Genomic DNA, 18600 nt, shown 5'->3' on the forward strand with positions numbered 1-18600 from the left:
TTGACTTGACAATTTCACAAATATTTCAAAACTAACGATTTATATACTGGGGCTTAGAATACCATTAGCAAAATATTTGTGAAAAAGTTTAACTTAATTTTTTACAAAATGAAGTTAAACTTCATTTTGTTTACAGAGCCATGCATGCCTGAATCCAAACACAATTTCATTCAGAAAATTTTATTGAGCGTGATTTTCAAGACATTCCCAATTCAATTAACAAATTGTTAAGCACATAACTGGCCACATAGCTGCTTTGTACAAGGGTTTTGAATACAAATATATACACAGAATATTTCTACAAGGTTGATTGCACAGCACACTTATACACGCACCTTGGTACACAATTATCAGTACAACACTTTTTCAAAACAGAAATGCAGATATATACGAGGTCTGCTAGAAAAGTATCCGACCTTTTGCCGGAGAAAAAAAACTGGCATAAGTGGAGCGTTGGAAACCTAATCACCTTCAAAGTAGTCTCCTTGGGACTCCACATACTTCTTCCAGTGGTGCAGCCATTGTTGGAAGTATTCCGAAAAGGCCCCTTTCGGAATGGAGTTTAGCTCAGCTGTCGTTGCATCCATAATGTCCTCTCGTCTGAAATCGCGCTCCTTCAATGGCCTCTTGATTTTGGGAAGCAGCCACAAGTCACAGGGGGCCATATTAGGAGAGTAAGGAGTCTGTTGAACTACAGCAGTCTGGTTTTTGTCGAAAAAAGTGTGAATTTAGTGCGAGGAATGTGCAGGAGCATTGTCATGATGGATGCGCCAATTTCCTGTTGACCTCAGCTTCAGCCTCTTGCGCCGCACAGCACTACGCAGGCGACGGAGGACATCCCTGTAGTATTCTTTTGGTCAATGTTTACTTTGTGGGGTGCGTACGCGTGGTGTGCCACACAGAGGGAGTCAAAGAAAGCAGTCAGCATCACTCTGACATTGCTGCGCACTTGGCAGGCCTTCTTTGGTGTTGGTGACGTGGAATGCTGCCATTATGACGACTGGGATTTGGTTTCCGGGTCGTACCTGTACACCCAAGACTCGTCACCAGCGATTATGGTGTTGATGAAGTCGGGGTCACTGTTTCTGGAATCCAGCATATCCTGTGAGTCTTCAACACGAAGCTGCTTCTGCTCCACCGTAAGCAGCTTCGGCGCGAATATCGCTGCATCTTTCTCCATGGCCAAATTTTCCGTGATAATGGAATGTTCAGAAAAATTGGTGATGTCCACCTCTTCCACAATTTCTCGGATAGTCACACGATGGTCCCGCGTCACCACAGCGCTCACTTCGGCAATGACCTGGCCATTTCGGCATGTTGATGGCCGACCGGAGCGTGGCTCCCTGTGCACTGATGTGCGGCCGTCTTTAAACCAATTGTACCATTGCCTAATCTGTGTGCTGCTCATAGCATGGTCACCGAAAGCCGTCTGAATATTCCGAATGGTTTCCACTTGGCTGTCGCCTAGTTTCTGGCAAAATTTGATGCAGCAGCGTTGCTCCTGTCGCTCCGCCATTTTCCTTGCAATAAAAAACCGACGAGAGCACTCCGCACTGCCTCACTCAAACGCTACGTGCCAGTGACTGACGCCATCGGCAGGCGAGAAAAAATTTGTGCATGCGCACGAAGGTTCGAGGTAGGCTGGTGCAAGCGTGCTTGTTTCAAATCCATAAGGTTTTCGTAAAAAAAAATAAAGTCGGATACTTTTCTAACAGACCTCGTATATATATATATATTGCCACGTATCATTGTAGCGTCCGTTCGTTCACACAAGGCCGCAGAAAAAGGGTGTTATCATTTTTGTTCGTGACGCCAGAAGCGATCGGTCTAATCTCGATTGTTTACAGCCATGAACAGCTGCATCTACGTGTTTCCAGATTACTCTAGATGATCTCGGCCTGTTATCTCGAAGTTTCCTTGACGGCTTTAAATTGAGCGATGCCGCGAGCAGTGGGCATTTGTAGTTCGACGACCGACGAGCACGCTTGTTGCTTACGCCGCCGCCGTGGTTGGCCCTACACGTGGTTGGCCCTACAGCCGAGCAGCCGCCGGCATTTTTCGTTAATGTGCGTCGCACACTGACGTCGTTGACTGCCAGCGTGCCCGATCTGGATGTTGATGAAACCCCGCCCTCCAGAATGTGTGAAGCACTAACGGTCGCTGCGCTGACCCGCGAACAACTCCAGAAAACGAGACGGGCACGCTGGCGCCAACTGACCTCCGCTACGCTTCCTGCAGATGTCAGGGACTTCGGCTGGCTGCGAGGCTGGCGGGTCCTGCCCTCAAGAGACCGCCTTGCGGCGTGGGGCGTGGCGCCCTCCGCCCGATGCCCGCAGTGCGGTCTGCTTGAAACTTTGCAGCACGCAATGTTTGAGTGTGTAGTTGCGCGCACCTTTTGGACATTAGTGTCACGCATGTTTTTAACCCGCCTCGAAGCGCGCACTAGTTCACGCGAACTGTTCACAAATATGCTCTTGTGTGTCGGCATGTTCGTTTTGTGGCGGCAGCGTGGAGTGGCATCCTTAAATGGGCGTCCGCAAAGAACAATGTTCCCAATGTTGCAGCGCCTGCGCACGCGCCTCTTTGAACAAGCATGCATGGACGCTCTGTCAATGAGCGAGGCCGAGTTCTTGCGCAAATGGTCGGCATACTTTATCGTCCTGCGCGGCGGTCGAGTATCGGCATTTTTACTGCATTACTGACGTGCTCAGTGCTGCGTCACTGCGCATGTGCTTGACTGATCAGAGAATTAAGTTCATCTGTTTTGTTTTGTATTTTCTATGTTAAAACAGAAAAAATAAACTTCTCTTTCTACGCCGCCGCCGAGTGATTCAGTTCTTTTGCGGGCGCAAGTCAGCCCAAATAAAGAGCTTCGTTTCCAAGACTGGTTGGTGTCTTCCTGACCGCTGGAATGCCGTCACTACAACGTGACATCTGGTGGAGGTGCTAAGTAGCCTTTCATGTTCCGGACACCCCCTACAAGTCGTGACGCCAGCCCTCTGAGTCATCTACCGCAGGACCCGAGTCCAGTTCACAGCGCAAGCCGACGCCTGCAAGGGGACGCACCAGAGTTCGGGATTCTGCCGGACCCTACCCGGAAGCGGAAGCCATCAGGAACGTCCACCATGAGCTTGCCCCAGACGACCACTCCAGTCATTCTTCAGCAGCCCCAAGTGCCACCAACCTTCGACGCTTCGCCTGGCGCCGACCCCGAAGAATGTCTGAACAGTTCGACCGTGCGGCTGTCTTTAACAACTGGGACGATGCCATGAAAATTAGGTACGTCTTCTTTGCCTTGGAGGGACCAGCAGGAATCTGGTTTGAGAATGAGGAAGCTATCCTTACGGATTGGGAAACCTTCAAGGAGCAGCTTCTCAAGACCTTCACAAACGTCGTGAGAAAGGAGAGAGCCCAGCAGCTGCTACAGTCTCGCATACAACACCCAAACGAGACCGTTGCAGTATACACTGAGGAGATGAAGCGTCTCTTCCGGCGTGCCGACTCGAGCATGAAGGAGGAAGAAAAGGTCAAGCTGCTTATGCGAGGAGTTAAAGAGCAACTCTTTGCGGTCCTCGTACGAAACCCACCGAAAACCGTTGCGGAATTCGTCGAAGAGGCATCCACCATGGAAAAAACTTGATGCCAGAGCCCGCCAGTATGACCGCCAGCAGCGCTTTTTGTCAGCAAACTGCCTGGACACCGTTAACAACGATAACCTGCGGGAGGTTATCCGTCAAGTTGTGCGAGAAGAGCTCCGATGATTGCTGCCAACGGGAACGCAGCCGCAGCTTTCATCACTCACTGACGTCGTCCGGGACGAGGTTCAACAGGCCTTGGGTGTGACGCCGACACCCACACAACCTCCACAGCCCACAGCCATGACTTACGCCGCAGCTGTGCGCCGTCCTGCCCCTCGACGACGGGACCCAAGCCCCTATCGCCCTCAGCCAGCTGCGTTGGACCGCCGCCCTCTCACCCCAACCCGCCCGTCCTACGAGCGACGTGCACAGCCAAGAAAATGCGACGAGTGGAGAACTCCCGACCAGCGCCGCCCACTATGCTTCCATTGCGGCGAAGCCAGTCACATTCTCGGGTACTGCCCATACAGGAGAATGGGCACCCAAGGGTGTTCTTACGACGCCCCACGACCCCGACCCGGCCAGCGACCAGCCGAAATCGAGGAGTTTTTGCGTCGGGAAGAATGCTCACCGCCCAGCCGCCTATCACGTTCCCCGTCGCCATCGTCACCGCGCTTTGTATTTCCTAGCCGGGGCTACGCAGTGCGTGGACGCTCCCCCAGCCCCCGAAAATTAAACTGAATAAAGCAGCTTCTGGAGGTGAGGTTGCTTCCGAGCGCAAGTACAAAGATCCTCCTCGACAAAAACCCAAGTCCATGCCTCGACTACGACGACAACACCGACGACAACGACGACGACGATGCGGCCAGACTTGAAACTTTTACCGCTGCCCAGTGAAGTAACGTCGGAGTACGCCCACCGCAGCCTCACTACCCGACGAAGCTGAGATCGTACACCGAAGACCACGTGTAGCACGAAAACGCGAACAAGTGACCTTGAAGTTACGGTCGACAGTCACGCGGTTACTGCTTTGGTCGACACAGGAGCTGACTACTCTGTCATGAGCGGGCCATTCGCTGTCCGACTACGGAAAGTGACAACTTGGGATGGCCCGCTGATACGCACCGCAGGTGGTAACCTTATTACGCCGTCAGGACGCTGCACCACGAGAGTTACAGTAAATGGGCGAACCTATGCCACAACCTTCCTGGTCCTACAGAAATGCTCGCGAGACGTGATTTTGGGAATGGACTTCCTGAATAAGCATCGGGCGATCATCGACCTTCGATACAAGTCGATCAAGCTTTCCACGGACAAAGCCATATCTGCAGCGACGACAGCGACTCATCACGTTGCCTTAAACGTCCTCGACGAAGCACTGAGCGTGCCGCCCCGATCAAGTGTCATCGCCTGCGTAGGTACAGGAGACATCGAAACTGCCGAAGGCCTCGTCGAGGGGAACACCCAGTTACTCCTTGATCGAGCACTGGGCGTCGCAAGGGGAGTCGCCCAAATCCGAAATGGCCAAGCCCAGGTGTTGCTAACCAACTTCACCGAAGAATACCGGCATCTAAACAAAGGTACGACGATCGCTTTCCACGACGAGCTGGCAGACATCAGAGATATATTTGCCCTAGCCGACCAACCCGTAGAACCAGCTGAACAAGGCCATCGCAGACATGCTCTCCATGTACATCGACGCCGAACACAAGATGTGGGACTCCATTCTGCCCTACGTGATCTTCGCCTATAACACTGCCGTCCAGGAGACAACCAGATCTACCCCATTCGAGCTTGTATACGGCAGGAAGCCCACGACAACAGTCGACGCAATGCTCCCGCACGTTTCCGACGACGACAACCTCGACGTCGCCGCCTACCTTCATCGCGCCAAGGAAGCCCGAAGACTTGCGCGGCTTCGCATTCAAGACCAGCAGCACACCGACGCCCGACGCTACAATCTGCGCCGACGAGACACGCATTACACGCCAGGTGATCGTGTTTGGATATGGACGCCAGTTCGCCGCTGTGGATTGAGTGAAAAGTTGCTGCAACGCTACTTTGGCCCGTACAGGGTTCTGCGTCGCATCGGTGACCTCGACTAGGAGGTCATCCCCGACGGCACGACAGCATCTCAGCGACGCCGCACAAGGCCGGAAGTCGTACATGTCGTACGCCTGAAGCCATATTATGAACGCTAAAGGACTCGAGGTTTGCATTCTCCGTGTTTATTTTCATTTTTAAGCATCGAGACGATGCCTCTTTGGGAGGGGGGTAATGCCACGTATCATTGTAGCATCCGTTTGTTCGCACAAGGCCGCAGAAAAAGGGTGTTATCATTTTTGTTAGTGACGCTAGAAGCGACCGGTCTAATCTTGATTGTTCACAGCCATGAACAGCTGCATCTACGTGTTTCCAGATTACTCTAGATGATCTCGGCCTGTTATCTCGAAGTTTCCTTGCCGGCTTTAAATTGAGCGATGCCGCGAGCAGTGGGCATTCGTAGTTCAACGACCGACGAGCACGCTTGCTGCTTACGGCGCCGCCGAGTGATTCAGTTATTTTGCGGGCGCAAGTCAGCCCAAACAAAGAGCTTCGTTTCCAAGACTGGTTGGTGTCTTCCTGACCGCTGGACTGCCGTCACTACAACGTGGCAATATATTGATACATGCATTCGAAGAAGAGACAGAAGTAGCGCATGCGCTAGAAGAGGAAGAAGTTAGTTGGCTCTCTCGCGCGCGCTCGAACCACTAGGAGACCGCCGCAGGTTTTTCGTCTCTGCGTGGGTGTTCTTTTTGGCGTTGCACGCTACAGTTTGGTGGAGGTGCTGGGTACGCTTCCCGACCTGCAAACTCCGTACAGCGTCACTACGGACCTCACACCGGTTCACCAGCGACCCAGCCGCCGTCTCCGCGGAGAGTCGCCTGAATTTGGGCCCCTTCCCCCGCCAACAAGGACGACGCAGCCTCGACCGCCGAGTCCAACTGACATGGCCACTGACACCAGGACCCAGCCGCCGATCCAGCCTCTACCGTCGAGTCCAACTGCCATGGCCGCTGACACCAGGCCCCTGGCGCCGATCCTTTGCCACCCACCGCGAACACCGCCATCTTTTCACGGTGACGTGTTCGAAGACGCTGAGGACTGGCTGGAGACGTTCGAGCGGGTCGCACGCTACAACGGCTGGTGCGACGAGCGCAAGCTGAATAACGTCTACTTTGCCCTGGAAGAGTCTGCTCGGACGTGGTTTGAAAACCACGAGGCTACACTTCCCACCTGGGAGACGTTTTGCCGGAGTCTCCTGGCTACGTTCCCCAACGCTGACCGGCGGGAGAAGGCCGAAGCTGCGCTGCACTCCCGAAATCAGCGCACGAACGAAAGCGTGCGCATGTACACCGAAGACATGGCCCGTCTTTTCAAGCGCGCCGACCCCAACATGACAGAGGAGAAGAAGCTGCGCCATCTCATGCGTGGGGTTAAGCAGGAGCTGTTCGCGGGCCTCGTGCGCAGCCCACCCCGCACGGTGGCGGAATTTCTAACCGAGGCGACCACGATGGAGACGACGCTGCAACAACGGGCCCGCCAGTACAACCGGGACATCAACTGCATGGTGCCCGAAGGCTTTTCGTCGTGTCTCGGCGGCAGTGTAGACACCTTGCGTGAACTAATTCGCTCCGTTGTCCGGGAGGAACTGCAACGGATCCATCTGCCTCAGGTTGCACCTGCGCCGCTGGCAGCGCTGTCCGAAGTTGTCAGGGACGAGGTGCGACAGGCTGCGCAGGCACCTCCTGTCCCCGAAGCGCCATCCCGGTTCGATGACCGACCCACGTACGCATCTGTTGTACGTCGCACGACAGGCTACGGTCCCATTACCCCAACGCCTGGCGTGAGCAACATCGGCACATGTCACGCAAGCGTGCCTGGCTACGGTGTGACCCCGTCGACCTCCGTGAGTAACATCGCCACGTATTCTGCAACCGCATCTGCTACAGCTGGGCCACGCCCTCGCAAGTCGGATTTGTGGCGTACACCGGACCGCAGGCCTCTCTGCTACCACTGTGGGGAGCCTGGTCACCTCTACCGCGCCTGTCCGTATCGCCAAGTGGGCCTTCGCGGTTTCCATCCCGACACACCCTGCCCTCAGAACGGCGAACGACCGCATGAGATTGCACAGCATCTCTGGGCACGCCAGAACCCTGCCTACTCGGGAAGGCGCGAGTCCCGTTCCCCTTCGCCTCTCCGTTATCGCTCTTCCAGCCCTGGCCGCCAGAGTAGCTCTGCTGGCCGCCGCTCGCCGAGTCCGCGTCGGGAAAACTAACACCAGCGACCTCTGGAGGCAAGGCCGCTGACGTCGGGACGTGTCAAGATCCTCCATCGCGGAACCCTCGAGCCGACGATACCCGGACAGAGAGAGGCAGCGACAGTATCAGATACGCTGCATCCGATTTGCGTGTACAATATACACACAATATGAGGATCTAATTACACTAAGAATTGATTTGGTTTTCACATTGGATGAGAGAACTCCACTATAGCAAACACACACCTTCACTGTAGTCTCAAGAAAGCATAGCTGTTGTCTGGCTGATAACCCACCAAAAATGATAGCTGTCCATACATATGACCGGCCGCGGTGGTTCAGTGGTTATGGCGCTCAGCTGCTGACCCGTAAGACGCGGGTTTGGATCCTGACCACGCCAGCTGAATTTCCATGGAGGCGAAATTATAGAGGCCCGTGTACTGTGCGATGTCAGTGCACGTTAAAGAACCCCAGCTGGTCGAAATCATTCCAGAGCTCTGCCCTACGGCATCCCTCATAGCTGAGTCGCTTTGGGACGTTGAACCCCACTAAATCAAATCAAACATCTATACATATATTGTACTGTTTTGCAAACTAAACCTGTGGACCTGGCTAAAAAAGTACACACGGCGAGAACAAATCTGCCATGTTCATTGGTATAGATATGAGTTTTTCCTTGGAAAGCCTTGCAACTCCGAAATGCCATGACATTCAACTCCAAAACACCACTGCACTCCCTAACAAAATGACTATAATGTATCCGAAAATATTTCTTCGCACTGAAATGTGATAAATGGCTGGCTAACCAACTTCTATTCGCATATGGAACTATGAATGGTTTTTCCCATGTACCTACTCTATGTGGCTAAACGTGTCTTCGATGTTCTTGGGCTGAGCTCAATTCAGGTTCAACCCTTTTCATTATCCTCTACATTTCTGACTGAAGGCAAGCACTGGTAAGGTACTTGCCGTCTCGCATGCATACACACCCTTCTTGCATGCGGGAGGTATGGGGTTCAACCCCCAGTGCCGCCAGGTACGCACCGGTGATACAATGGGTACAAGCTTTCCCCTTCCTGGTGCTCGGCTTCTTTAGGGTGAAATGCTTAGGAAATGGGTCTTTGAACCCACCTTGAGTTAAAAAAGGGTTGCATGTGGGCTTTCACTGCACAAGGCAGATTTAGGGTTGTTTGACGGCGTAACGAATCACTGGCCCGTCAACGCATTGGTTATACACTTTCGTCTATTGTAGCTATTATACATTTTCCTCTTGGGGGCTAGTGGTAACCTGGCATTTATGATCTGCGAGTAACCGCTAAATGCACTGCACTCCAATCTTAATCTCAAAGTTATTATACTCTAGTGCAGGGGTTCTCAAACTTTTTTGCTTGGAGGAACCCCAAAATCCTTCAATAAGTTCCAGGGAACCCCCCCCCCCCTCGCTTTCACTTACCAGCAATGTTGTCGAGTGCATTTTTGCAAAGAGAAAGTTGCAGAGGTTAAATGTTTACTGCACAGATTAATGCAAATACTAATATGTGATGTGCGATGGGTGGTACTGCTTCCCTTTTAAGAGCAAGTCAAAGCGTGGCTCAGTAGCACTCAGAGCCAGTCTCATATCAGCTGCCGGGTCAGGGCCGGTGAGGGTTCTCGCGGAACACAAGACAGCCCGCGGAACCCATGTTCCGCGGAACCCAGTTTGAGAACCCCTGCTCTAGTGAACCGAAACTGCGGCCTAAGTTATATTCTCTTTGAACTTCCAACGCTTGCTTCCCTATCATAAACTGTTGTTTCCTTCAAAAGATGTTGAACATGACATTAAATTTCTTCATATTAAACTGTCCTGCCCAGGTCCACAGTCATACTCAGGAATTCATACCCTGAGTCAATGTCATCAGCAAATCGCAGATTACAAAGGTACTTTCGATTAACATCTATCCTCAGCTCTTCCCAGTCCAGATCTCTGAGCACCTTCGGTAAACATGTGAAAAACGAGACATAAGGCCTAACCAAGCAGTATGTTAGCAATCTACAAATGCCATGTTTACAACTGGTTGCCAGCAATGCCCATAAATTGTTCATCTAGCTTTAGTCTCTTTCTACCTTATTTGGCAGATCACAGATGAATGTTCTGTCAATATCTGGAACCTCTAGAAACAAACAACTGTCAGCCACATCTCCCGGAAGCACAACATCCCATGCTGTATCAAAAGATAGGAAGCATTCCTTTATGTGCGGAGGTGAATGAATCACGTCCGCAATAATTACAGGCCGACAGATTAAAATGCACGTTGCACTTTCTTGCAAAAACAGAATCTTTTCAAGACGTTTGTAATTGCCGCCTTTTGTCCTCACAAAAGTAGTGTCGGATTTCGATGGCCTTTTGTACGCAGTGCTGTGTATGATTTGTTTTGACAGCACAAAGCGCTCATACTCTACGGCAACTGACGTCTTTACTCCACAGTGAAGGTGCAGTGAATGCTGCTCAGTGATGTTCAAAGCAATCTCTTTTCCAGCCCCTAAAAGGCAGAGATCACTGATGTGCTTTGCGTTGTTCACCGGCGAAAAGCTAATCAGTTCCTCACAAAACCTCTTTTCCATCAGAGGCAGATGGGTGCTCCCAATCAGTTGCTGTAGCTGCTGGTGCATGACCACCCTCTCCACAACTTGCTGAGGCATCCCATTTGCAGCAGATACTTGACGTACAATGGCTCCATTACCACCTTCAAAAACGAAGGCCGAATGGGCCCACAAAGGTCCAAGTGACCGGACGCAGTTTGCCAGATGAAGCAAAGCATGCATATTGAATGTCATAGATGCAATGCCATATAAGGAATGGCACCGAATTACAAAGTGCTCCAACAGGGACTCTGAAATGAAAAGTTAAGTCAGACTCACTAATTGAAAAATAATAAAAATAGTCTTCACAAATTGCACTGCATCACAACTTCACCATCTGCTTACTACATAATTATTTATAGGTTCAGCAAATAGAACATTTTGTAATACTTAAAGTAATACAAATTATGCAAAAAAGAAAAATCACTCATGAAAGAAGCAACCAGGTCTATGCCATAAATGATGCCTGCACCATCATTGTCTCCCCTCCAAAAGCAGTTCAAAGCTAATTCACCATAACCTCCCTTCTTCAGTGATATCTAGCAGTCTGACCATATAACCCTAAAAAAGCAATCCTGACACTCTTGTACTGTAGTTGGACAATATGGACTTACAAATTCTGATAAGTTGTTTTTTTACGCTAAACTAATAAATCAAGGACAAAGTAAGCTACTTCTATAAATCACTAAAAGCAAATGTCAGAATTTTCAATGCTTCATTTATGCGCGGCAACTAGAAAGTGACCTAGAAACTGAACTGACATATTTAATAGCACTTTTGTATCAAAGTACCTGGCATAAAAATAATACACTTTAAATATTTTATGCTGTGTCAGCTCAATTCTGGCAACAGTGAGCCAAATGTAAAGCAAAATTGCAAAAAAAAGTCTGCTATCACTTTCCATGCCACTTAGCACTGCGTCCTCCATTGTACCTCACCTGCTTTGTCAATTTCTGAGAAGGTGATGTCTTCCCGTAGAAGGATGTGCAGGGCTTCTGAAAGTTTGGCAAGGTGCCTCCAGTATTCAGCCTGAAGAATGCCTTCCAGGCAAGGCAGGGCATAAAATAAAATCCAATGCCTCCACTCCGACGCCTTCCAGTGAGACCGCTCTGTGATGGCTCGTGGCAATCTCGTGATGCAGTGTGGAGGTTTTATAGCCAGCAGTCTAGAATCTATTCTTGACACTGCTGATGGGGCACCTAAGAGATGAAAATACCACAACATTTCATTCTATTCGCAGGTATTCGGTCTCTTTTATTACAAGTTCTCTATTCTTCCCACTTAAAAGCAGTAATTAATGCATAAGTAAATGAACATATCTATTCATTCTCATGCCTTGTGCTCATCTATGCAATATTTGGCAATGTAAAATACACGTCAAGGTAAAGTATAAGTTAGCCTCCAATGAGGGCAGACAGGTGTTAAGGTAGTCTTTTGCACAAAAGCAAGATGCACCTTAGCTGCTGCTTTCCATGTCAAGAGCTTGGTAAAGTTGCCGTTCTGTGTCCATGGTTCAGTATGCATATATGCTAATGCTTCATACCCTAATATGCTAATGCTTCATACCCACGTATAGTGATATCAACATAGTGTTCCTGCCCCCTGGCTAAGCTTAGGACCTTAGCCATGTCCCTTCCAGAGGCACATGTAGGAACCGAAGTAAACGGCAGTAAAAATTTCAACCACTACAAATGCCACTAAAGAAAATCCCCCATTCTTCACTATGAACAGCTGAACACAGTAGATATGACATAATTTACTGAAAAGCTCTACAGCTTAATCTGGATAACTGAAACCTGAAGGGAAGTGACAATTTCTTTGAATTATAAAGTTTGTACTAAAGCAAGCCTGACCAGTAACGAGAGGTGATTGACTACACTGTGTGAATAACCACACTGCAGACATGTCTCAACAAGTCTAGCAGTTTCGTGTGTACATGTCCTCTCATCAATAAGAGCAAGTGGTAGCAAGGCACCTGTCAGTGCCAGTAACACATCGATACATCTTGTCAGCCATTCTCCCATGGCTGTAAATGTATACCAGAGCAGTGCTGCAGCAACTATTGTGCAAAGAAAGCTGAGCAACGAACACTACCATGACTTTCAATAAAGGTGAAAAAGCAGCATGTATAACGCATGCACAGCTGGAACAGAGCTGGTGATAAGCAGCATGTGCTGATAGCAGATGGGCATGGCAGTAAATGACAAGCTGTGCGTACATGCAGCACCACCAGCACTTTGGTGGTAAGCAGCATGAGCTGATAGCAGATGAGCATGGCAGATAATGGCAAGCTGTGCATGCATGCAGCACCACCAGCACATTGATAACGGTGAACTTATGGCACTCAGTATGACTGGCTGCCACAGTTACTGGCGCACATATGCTTGGTGTTTGGCTAAAGGCAAGCCACTGCACTGTTGTGCTTCACTAGCCGTAGCAGGCCAGCTGTGCTGCCAGATTGAATCAGCTGCAATTATGCTTGTGCATTCTCATTTCTGCGAGCATTCTCCCACTGAAATAAGCGTGGTATTGATAAGACTGAGGTGGCATTTTGAGTTAAAGAAAAGCCCGAATTAGCAAGATTCTACTGTACAATAACAAATCAAGACAGCGTATCGAAAAATGTCACAAAAAGCTCCAGTCTCCTTTAGTATAAGCTGTGTGCACTGCTAGCCTTTGATAACCACGTTATAAACATATATTCAATAATGCCATGCGCACAAACGAAGTATAACCAAGCTATCTGCAACTCCTTTTAGTTTAGTTTCCTTGACAGGCAGGGAGACACGATCTCGCCTATGCTATTCACTGCCTGTTTACAGGAGGTATTCCGGGGCCTGAAATGGGAACAGTTGGGGAAAAGAGTTAATGGAGAATACCTAAGTAATTTGCGATTCGCTGATGACATTGCCTTGCTAAGTCACTCAGGACATGAACTGCAAAGCATGTTCAATCAATTAGACAGGCAGAGCAGAACGGTGGGGCTAAAAATTAACATGCAGAAAGCCAAAGTAATGTTCAACAGCCTAGCAAGGGAACAGCAGTTCGCAGTTAGTAACCAGGTGCTGGAAGTAGTAAGAGAATATGTCTACTTAGGGTAGGTAGTGACCGCAGATCCGGATCATGAGAGGGAAATAACTAGAAGAATAAGAATGGGGTGGAGCGCATATGGCAAGTTATCTCAGCAGGTTCTCTCAGATCATGAATGGCAGTTTACCAATATCCCTCAAGAGAAAAGTATACAACAGATGTTTCTTACCGGTACTCACCTACGGGGCAGGAACGTGGAGGCTAACAAAGAGGGCTCAGCTTAAGTTAAGGACAACGCAGCGAGCTATGGAAAGAAAAATGATAGGTGTAACGTTAAGAGATTGGAAGCGGGCAGAGTGGGTGAGAGAACAAGCGCGTGTTAATGATATCCTAGTTGAAATCAAGAGGAAGAAATGGGCTTGGGCAGGGCATGTAATGCGAAGGCAAGATAACCGCTGGTCCTTAAGGGTAACGGAGTGGACTCCAAGAGAAGGCAAACGTAGCAGGGGCAGCAGAAAATTAGGTGGGCGGATGAGATTAAGAAATTTGCGGGAATATGGTGGCCGCGGCTGGCGAAGGACAGGGTTAATTGGAGAGAGACATGGGAGAGGCCTTTGCCCTGCAGTGGGCGTAGTCAGGCTGATGATGATGATGACCACACTAACTTAATTACACTACTACCTATTCCATGCAGAGCATGCAATATTTAAAAGCAGTACATTACCAATGTAGAAGCGCTGAGCACAGTTCGAAGTAGACATGATTGTGTCAGTCAGCTGTTTCACAACGCCTTGCAGAACACTATGCATGTACTCCACACTAATCCCATTGACAAGGTCAAGACCTATGGAAAAAACGTACGTTTTATATTAAACTGCACAAAAAGACATGTGCACCTGCACAACCTTCGCCTCACTCCACCGTTACAATTTATTGTGGTGTAACCACATGTCACCGCAGGGCATGAAGCACAGTAGTAGCTACCCTGAAATGCTGGCCATGATTAAAGGGTGCTAAAATACCCTGAAAGATAAATCTTAGCACTGTGGACCTTCTACAGAGCTTGAAGTCAATGCCAATAATTCAAAATCTTTATTTTATGAGAACTAAGTATTATGCTAGACTGACCAATACTACGTTGTTGATTTCCTTAAAATTGCACTAAAGAGGAACCGAAATCATCTTTTTAACATGGGAACTCTATCTACACTCTCCAAGAATTCTTATAAACTTTGAATTACTGTCGTGTGTGTCCGATTTCCCTATTAAATTTAATGAAACGTCCCGGGTCCTGCCTTTTTTTTTAACTCACCTCCGAAAAGAGGAGTCAGCCAACACGTGGAGTCCCTTATCAGCCAGTCACACGGCTGCTTAGCTTTTACTTTTATTTTGTTAGCTTGCCACGAATAGTTTCAGTCTCAGACTACATTGCAAATTAGGCCCATGAAATAAAAATATGCATGGAATCTTTCCTTTTGCTGATCGCTACGTATCACTCTGCCAATGGCAGAGCAGCAAGCCGCCACGCAGCTGGTTGAAAGGCACTCCATGCGTTGGCTGACTCCTCCTCTTTTTGGAGGTGAATAAAAAAAAAGGCGAGAGCTGGGACATTTATTTCGATTAAATAGAGAAGTCAGCAGCACAGGACAATAATTGACGTTTCCAAGAATGCTCAGAGCGTGCAGATCGAGTTCCCACGGTAAAATGAGCTCAGAATCCTCTTAAGTGCACCTTTAAGTAACCTATGACAACAATGCTGAGGACTACAGCACAGCTATACGGCATTCCTCTGTGGCACAGAAACAAAAGCTGCATAATCAGTTAATTCTTATTCAAGACAAAGCTTGCTTTGGTACATTCAGGTGAATTGAAGAGCTGCACAACTTTTTCTCAAACCCTGCCTCTTCCCCAGTCAGATGCAACACACTAAACCAATCCAAAAGAAAGACAATTAGTACCATTATTGCCCAGATGCATACAATGCAAAATCTGGATCAGAAGTGGCATCGCATATAAGGCCATGCACACGTGTAATGTCACAACTACCACATTCTTCCACTCTTGAGTATCACTGCTCTGCCTGCATGTACTTCAGCTCAAAATCATGCAGAAACATGTATTAACTTCATTCTATCATTGAACAGCAAGTGTTCACAGCATATGAACACAGCAATATTGGCACAAGTATGTGTCAGCCTTGTACTACATCTCACACAGCAAGAATGCCACTTAATTTCAATTTCTGTAAAGTGCCGGCATCAATAGTAATATCCCACATTACAAAAAGATATCCACAACAGGTCTGTCAGTAAAACAACGCCTATATTTATAACGGTCAGTGAGGGTGGTTATTTCTAAGATTTCAAACATGTACGTGCATTGGGAGGAGCCCTGGGAAGAAATGGAAGAAATAAGCATTCACTTTGCCTCTTAGTGTCACCGTACGTTGCACTTGCTGCAAGTTCACACACATGAATTGAGACTGAAAATAATTGTTTTTTAATCACACTTGTAATCTCATGAATAACCTCACTTGCTCCATCCAAACAAAGCAATCATTTTGTATCACTCATTGGTAAAGTGGAAAACAAGCCCTAACCCACATCTTTTATCAGCCATACACAGATAAGCCAAAATCATACTTAGTACCTTCCTCGGGCATGTTAAATAGTTTAGTATTACTCATTACCTGCCAATCATAGTTACACAGATAACTGTTCATGAGTGGTTAGCCACAGCCAGTGACTATAGGCTCAAGTTTTGCAACATGCTACACATATGAGCAGTAATAATTACAACTAATTCTGAGACAGTCAAGAAATGCAGAGATAAGACTTCATAGAATAATGCAACTGAACAACAAAATGAAAGCTTACCTCGCAAGTTCATTAGAGCAGATGGCCCTTTGAAGCCATTGATAGTGTCGTCATATTTGACAGCATCCTTCATGTCTTTCACATTCATCTTGGATGTCCTGGCTTCTGGTGGGTCTTGTGAAACATACCGCATACTCCCTTAAAACAAATCATAACACAAGAAGCAAATGTAATAAATATTTATGCTTGTACAAAGTGCAAATACTTAAGGATCGCATTAACCTGTACAGGCACAAATTATTACCGAAAGGAAGAAAAAATGTTAAAATTAGGCAATCTTTTTGCAGAAGATGCCCAATTGCACAAAAAAATTTCCATTCTCCAGATGCTTAATTATTGATTTGTCAAAACTTCGTACTTACAGTGTGACACCATAAAAGCCTCAGGGTATCAATTACACTGCTTTTTACTCACTCTTGTCATAATGTCATAAGAACTCATTGTATAAAGAAAACACAATTTAAGCATTTTAAAGCACTCATCCTTGCAAGACATACACAAGAAAATGTACACTGACCTGTCTCACCATAGCTACCATAAAATGCAGTGGCATTCATCACAAAAACGATTTTTTTTAGTTCATTTCGCATGCCTGGTTTGAAATGGTTCTGCAGACAAATTTGAGCATTTCGACACTGAATTATACAAGTTTATATGCAGAGCATAAAGTGATTAATGTCATCATGCCCACCACTCACAAAATCCTAGCAGTGTATTTGAATATGTGCATAATAAGCTATAGCTGCACGGTGCAATTCTTATTTCAAATACTGTAAGCCAAAATTGTAAAAGCAAAGCAAGAACACAAAGCTCTTCCTTACCTTCAGCATATGTACCAGGGATCAAGCACCACGGACACCCAAAATATCCATTGAAATTCACCATGTTGAGCACAGCTGCCCTTGCTGGCGTATCCACTGAACAGCACAGCACGAAAGGCTTTGACATGTGCTCTTGAGAATCGTATGTCCATTTCACAGCCTTTGCCTTGTTGAATTCAGACACAAACTTCTCCAGGAAAAGCTGCATGTTTGGGTGTGTTCGACCGAACCAAAGTCCTGCCACAACTGGTTGTTTAAATCTCAGCTGTGGTGGCAATTCATTAATGATGAACTGAAGTGGCCAAACTGATGTTTTCGAGGACTTCCATACAGGACTTCCGTCCGTATTTATGGTTAACGTGACGTCGTCTCTGCCCAGCCGCCTTGAACGCCGCAGCAGTTTGTAGCTCTCAGCATCTGTGATATCTGTGACCTGGGCTGACGGCTCTTCAGTTTCCTTGCCTCGCTGTCCTTCAAGCCTTCTTAAATTTGTGTGCAGATCTGCTTTGTTTCTTTCAATCAAGAATCGCAGCTGTTCCTCAATATCCATCGTGATGAAGAAAAGCCCACGCACTCTGAGCAGTTGAAGGCTTTCAACCTGCATGCAGGTAGGGCACTGCGCAGAGTTCTGCTGCTGTTGCATTACGGTACCACAGGGCTCGCAGACATAGTGGTACTGTGCAATTTCTTGCTTTTGCTGGGACCACAGCTTCCGAAAAGCGTACTTGCTCTGAGGCAATACGTTTGTCCAAAACAAAAAGTTTATCAACTTGGACAGATCGCCAAGGGCGCTCCACGTCAGCCCGTGCGAGATGGCGAATGCCATAACAGCAGCAATCGCACCAGTCTTTGTAACCGGCGAATTTGGCAGCCTCTCATCGTCCGCCTGCTCAAACCACTGCGGAGGCGGGCAATTTTCTTCGTCGTCACCATCGTCGTCGTCTTCGTCGTCACCATCGTCGTCGTGGCTGTCATCGAGATCATAGTAACCAGAGTTACTTTCACTGCAGTCACCGGACTCGTCAAACGAAGCATAGCTGCCTGCAGTCGCGTCGTCGCTGGCACTGTCCGGCGCAGCACCCACGTCGTGCTGCACGAATGTTCCCGGCGGATCATGCGGGCCAGCTACGCGCACATCGCTTCCAGGCAATGCAGACGCAGTGCCGGCGGCTCCAGGGGAGGCATAAACCTTTCCGCGTCGGTAGAAAGTCGACGGCGGCAAATTGAAATAGCTGTCGCGCTCGAGGTACCGTTTGCGCCTCTTTTCCGGCTGACGGTCCGGCGGGTCTGACATCATCAGACGCGCAGCACTCCGCACATGCGTTTAAACTAAAATATCCGATGCAGCAGGATAAGATACAGGATCGGCGACGACT

General features: G+C 48.3%; 1 protein-coding gene across 1 annotated transcript; it reads right to left on the reverse strand.

Annotated features, from left to right (window-relative positions):
- Window positions 1-9966: 9966 nt before the first annotated feature.
- LOC149328946 (uncharacterized) lies at window positions 9967-18518 on the reverse strand. The gene is made up of 5 exons (XM_089559146.1): window positions 17225-18518; window positions 16404-16541; window positions 14252-14371; window positions 11436-11696; window positions 9967-10748 (listed from the first exon to the last, which is right to left on the reverse strand). The coding sequence occupies exons 1-5, from the start codon at window positions 18516-18518 to the stop codon at window positions 9967-9969; spliced, it is 2595 nt and encodes an 864-aa protein (XP_089415272.1).
- Between the last annotated feature and the right edge of the window lie 82 nt (window positions 18519-18600).

This window comes from Amblyomma mixtum, chromosome 9, assembly GCF_055824585.1.
Source record: "Amblyomma mixtum isolate Tamu chromosome 9, ASM5582458v1, whole genome shotgun sequence".
Lineage (NCBI taxonomy): Eukaryota > Metazoa > Arthropoda > Arachnida > Ixodida > Ixodidae > Amblyomma > Amblyomma mixtum.